We start from the raw sequence: 5,225 nt of genomic DNA, 5'->3' as shown, positions 1-5,225 counted from the left end.
GCGAGCGCGGGGCGGGCGCCGCCAATCGGGGCCGCTCCTCGGTGGCGGCGGCGGCACCGCAGCTCTCCCGGCGCGGCGGGGGCGGGGCGGGGAGCGATGCGCTCTGTCGGGGCGGCGCAGCCCCCGCCCGCCCCTCGCTACCGTCCCGTGCTGTGGGGCGGAGCGGAGCGCGGTTCCGCCTCGCCCCGGCGGCCGCCGTGAGCTGGGCTGCGGCGGCGCCCGCGGCCGCTCGGCGATGGCGGCGCGGGAGAAGCGCGGGGCGGGCGGGCGGCCGTGCCGCTGCTAAGTAGGGCAGGGGCGGGGGCGGCGGCGGGGCCGTCGCGGCGGCTGCGCTATGCGGGCCGGGCGCGGGGGGCCGGCCGGGAGACGGCGCCGGGGGCGGCGCGCCCTGCTGCCCGCCGCGGGCCCCGGGGCGCCGGGGCGCTGAGCAACAGTTGGCCCCGCCGCCGCCCAGCATGAAAGTGTGCCGGCGGAAGGCGCTGGCGCTGTGCCTGGGCTACGCGCTGCTGCTGCTGCTCGCCGCGCTCAACCTGCTGGAGTACAAGTGGCGGCGGGAGCCGCGGCGCTGCGGGGAGCCCCCGGCAGCCCCCCGCCATCACCCCCCGCCGCCGCCGCCGCCGGCCGGGAGCCGCGGCCCGGCGGGCGCCCGACGGCAGCTGGTCTATGTCTTCACCACCTGGCGCTCGGGCTCATCCTTCTTCGGGGAGCTCTTCAACCAGAACCCCGAGGTCTTTTTCCTCTACGAGCCGGTGTGGCACGTCTGGCAGAAGCTGTACCCCGGTGACGCCGTCTCGCTGCAAGGGGCGGCCCGCGACATGCTGAGCTCCCTGTACCGATGCGACCTCTCCGTCTTCCAGCTCTACAGCACGGCTGGCGCCGGCAAGAACCTCACCACGCTCGGCATCTTCGGAGCGGCCACCAACAAGGTCATCTGCTCCTCCCCCCTCTGCCCGGCCTATCGCAAGGAGGTGGTGGGGATGGTGGACGACCGGGTGTGCAAAAAGTGTCCCCCGCAACGCCTCAGCCGCTTCCAGGAGGAATGCCACAAGTACCACACGCTGGTCATCAAGGGGGTACGTGTCTTTGACCTGGCCGTCCTGGCCCCGCTCATGCGGGACCCGACCCTGGACCTCAAAGTCATCCATCTGGTGCGGGACCCCCGGGCCGTCGCCAGCTCCCGCATCAAGTCCCGGCACGGCCTCATCCGGGAGAGCCTGCAGGTGGTGAGGAGCCGGGACCCCCACATCCACCGCATGCCCTTCCTTGATGCTGGCCACAAGCTGGGCGGGAAGAAAGAGGGGGTCGGCGGCTCGGACTACCATGCCTTGGGTGCCATGGAGGTCATCTGCAGCAGCATGGCCAAGACCCTGCAGACTGCTCTGCACCCCCCGGACTGGCTGCAGGGCAATTACATGGCCGTGCGCTACGAGGACCTGGTGGTGGAGCCCATCAAGACCCTGCGGCAGGTGTACGGCTTTGTGAACCTGGCAGTCAGCCCGGAGATGGAGAAGTTCGCCCTCAACATGACCAGTGGCCCCGGCTACTCCTCCAAGCCGTTCGTGGTGTCGGCCAGGAACGCCACCCAGGCGCTGAGTGCCTGGAGGACTGCGCTCAGCTACCAGCAGATCAAGCAGGTCGAGGAGTACTGCCAGCAGCCCATGGCCCTGCTGGGCTACGAGCGGGTCGGCAGCCCCGAGGAGGTGAAGGACCTCAGCAGAACGTTGCTCAGGAAGCCGCGGCTGTGACGGGGCAGCGGCGCCCGGGGGTGGCGGAGCCCGGGCAGAGGAGCCGCTCCGGCTGCCCTTGAGTGAGGGAGGGAGCCGGGAAAAGCAACCTGGGCTCCGATTTCCTCCAAAGACTGCTGAAGGGTAACATACAGTAATGTGATGATTTCGTGTTTTTTTTTTTTTTTTTTTTTTTTTACCCGCCTCCTTTGCTTTGAGTTAGATGCGATTTAAAAAACAAAATCAAGTGGAACTGAAAATATGCGTAAAGCCCCTTCCTCCTTCTCTAAAACGCCAATGTCGTGTTCATGAAGTTCTTGCGGGTTTAAAGATGGTAACAAAAACTCTTGCACAATTCCTAACACATCTTTATCTCCCTTGGTGCGGAGGGGATGCCCTTGGAAAACAATGCTGAAAATCAGACTTTTGTATGAAAGCAAATGTTCAGACATGATAGTAATAAAAGAAAATAATAAATGATATTCATTTTTATAATTACCTCAATTGTTTGGGAAATACAGTGTTGCTTATGTACAGCTGGAGGGGATGCTTGCTTAAAATAACAACGTGGGACTTCTTAAAGGGTATGGGTGGAGGGCTGGAGTGCAACATTTGATGTGTTCAAAGAGCAGGAGCTGCTCTTGCAGAAACAAATACAGATCTTGCAAGTGTAGTGCAGGTTTCATGGCTGTGTCAAAGCAGGTTTCTATTTAACTATTGTCTTTTCTGTTGTATTTAAAAAGTCTTTCAAGTGCCACTGTATTGGTGTCCTGAGAGTTTTAAAACGTTTGCCATCGCAGCAGTATTTATTTTTGTCTTTACATGTATGTCCAGGAGTTACTGTCAAATAGAAGTGGATCTACAGCGTGAAAAGAAATGCAGGATTTAAAAAGACATTTATCATACTGGAAACATTAGCATGTGTGACAACAAAAATAAAATTATATATATTCTATGTATTCTATAGTGCTAACAAAACATAAGATGTAAGATATTTCTTGACATTGATTGGTAACAGGCAGAGCAGGGAAGCATAGAAAAATGCATAAAATGATTTATTTTTTCCCTTTGTCTGTGTCTGAGGGTATATTTGTGTACGAAGAAGGAGGAAATGTACAGCTGTGTGTTCATGGCTGTAACAGAGCTTTGATGGAGCCAGCCCAGCATTTGATTTCAGAGCGCTGGTTGGAGACTCATTGCCTGTGAATTGTCATTGCTCTGTGATGGAGCCAGATGGTGGTCTGGCTCTTTCTGGGAGCTCTGCCTAGAGTCTGTCCCATCGTTAAAACTTGATGATTAAAAAAAAAAAAAGGGGGGGGGAGGAAAGAGATTTTACTACTTCCGCTTTTGTAATTTCTTGGGAAAAGTCCTGGTTTATTAAAGGTTAAGTGGTGTGTTGCATATGAAAAGTGCAGACACCCTAAGTAGTTTTTAATCTTGGTGTTCTCTGCTGCTCTTTGAAGGCTCATTTTGGAACTTGAGTTTTTAAACAAATGTAGTTTTGCCAAACTGTTCTCTTAGGAGACTACAGACTTTTCTACAGGAAGTACATTTTACATTGCCTATTTGGGTGTTGTGCCTTCAGAAAATGTGAAGAGTATGAGAAGAAAAAGGATATTGATTTGTGAAAATAAATTAATATAAACAGGATGCTGATACGTGTGTGTGTGTATGTGTGGGTGTATGTGTGAAAATTTTAGTGATATGTTAAATGTCTATTTCTTGTAACTCAAGTTAAAGAGCTGATAACTGGCTACTAAGATTTTTGAGTTCTTGATGAAATTTTGGCATTAGATGTTGAATTTATTCTGAAAAGGAAAAACATTTAATAAACTAGTTAAAAGATTATTGCATGAGGTTGCCTACACACTTGCTGAATGACTGCATTGAATGTTGGTTCCCTCAGCTCATTTTCACCATCAGCGAAATAAAAAAATCTAGCAATGGGCGATCTTTTAATTGGCCTGTTAGGATGCATTCCCAGATTCCAGACAGCAGTGCTAGAAAAGGGAGGGATAGTTAATTTGGTGTTTCAAATACAGATTAAGGTATTTGTGTTGTTGTGGAATGATGTGTTTTGTGTTACCACTGTGCATGTTCAGTGCAGTGCTGAGAGGATTTTGGGTGTTTGACTTCAGACTGTACCCAGCAGGGATTTTTATTTTCTCCGGTTGTTGTGTCCGGGGGCCGTGCTTGAAAATGTGACCTGCTTGTAGAGCACGGTGCTTGTTTTTTCTCCATGCCTGTGTTCTGAGGCTCCCCCTGCCCTGCCCTGTCCGTGCTCCAGCCCGTGCTGCGGGCAGGGCAGGCAGCTGGAGCTGGGAGCCCCCGGGAGCTGCCCATGGAGAGCCAGCCCCGTCCGGGACGCTGGCACCGCCTCGGCTGCCGCCAGAGGGGAGCTGTGCCTGGGTCTCCAGATGGGAGCTTTTCGTGGCAGCATGTTACAGCAAAAGCTCCTTTGATTTTGGGAGCTGATGCATGGTCATTTCTGCGTGCAGAATTCCTCGGTCTTTTTTGGGAAAGTTTTCTGGATGAGTAAAGTGAACAGGAATTGATTGCCTCTGGGAGTATGAAACAGATGAGCCCAATTGACTTAGCTTCCAAAAATGTCCTTTGGCTCCTAATTATGTTAAAAAGCTCGTCCTGTCATTCAGAGAGAGCACTTGCTCCTCTTCTGATAGCGGTGCATTGCAAGCATCTGCTTCACTTTCCTGGTACAAGCACTGCCAGTAGAGTTACAGCCTCGGAATCTGGTCCACAGTTTGAGCTCCACCTACTACATTGCAGCAAGGAATCACCCACCATGCTGTACAACTGCACCCTGGTGTGCTTTGGTGAACAGAACTAATAATGCCATGTTCATTCTGTGAAAATAAAGGACTGCATGTTTGTTCAGGTAAAGCTTCAGGAGAACTGAATGGGATCCTGATTGTGTAAAATGATGGTGGGCTAAGCCCTGTGTTTAGTGCTGCTCTATTAAATATGTATGTGAACAACTGGCAATTAAAAGACGATTTTTAGCCCTTTTTTGTATTCAGGAAATAGAAGTAAAGGAACTTTAACAAGCCAAACAGAGTTGAAAAAAGTTTTAAATGTAGAAAATTACAGGGAAAAATAGGGTATCAGAAAGATGAAGGACATGGTTAGAAAAGAAGTTTTCCTTTTGTGAGGAGGGATAGCTAGCTGTGGTCAGAATAAACTTGACTTTTAAGCTTGAAAACAGTCTTGGGTTTGCTTTCTGTCTGATTTAATAATTACAGCATGATTCTTCAATGCTTGTATTAGTAAAGGATCAATAGCATAAACAAGGTACAGGGTGCACTCAGCTGCGGGGGAGGGAGATGCTTTTGAAGACTTGCCACATTGGTTTGATGGAAGAGAAAGGCCAATGGGCAGCTACGTGTTGCTTTCTGATTCAACAAAGCCAGAGCATCAAACAGGTGTGGTAAATTGCAATGATCAGTCAGTGCGTGAAAACAGGAAAACCCCCTGCCTTCCACT

At 51.8% G+C, this 5,225-nt stretch overlaps 1 protein-coding gene across 1 annotated transcript; it reads left to right on the top strand.

The window, feature by feature from the left end:
- The first annotated feature begins 390 nt into the window (after positions 1-390).
- Positions 391-3,572, top strand: CHST2 (carbohydrate sulfotransferase 2). Its single transcript, XM_009100939.3, has one exon. The coding sequence runs from the start codon at positions 456-458 to the stop codon at positions 1,743-1,745; it is 1,290 nt and encodes a 429-aa protein (XP_009099187.3). The 5' UTR covers positions 391-455; the 3' UTR covers positions 1,746-3,572.
- Positions 3,573-5,225: the final 1,653 nt, after the last annotated feature.

The sequence above is a fragment of the Serinus canaria genome, chromosome 9 (genome assembly GCF_022539315.1).
Source record: "Serinus canaria isolate serCan28SL12 chromosome 9, serCan2020, whole genome shotgun sequence".
In the NCBI taxonomy this organism is placed as follows: Eukaryota; Metazoa; Chordata; class Aves; order Passeriformes; family Fringillidae; genus Serinus; species Serinus canaria.
The sequence above is the reverse complement of the archived record's forward strand: the minus strand, read 5'-3'. Positions and strand labels throughout refer to the sequence as shown.

What these genes read in the sequence shown, in the direction of transcription:
- CHST2 (XM_009100939.3), top strand. Translation starts at nt 456, where the DNA reads ATGAAAGTGTGCCGGCGGAAGGCGCTGGCGCTGTGCCTGGGCTACGCG.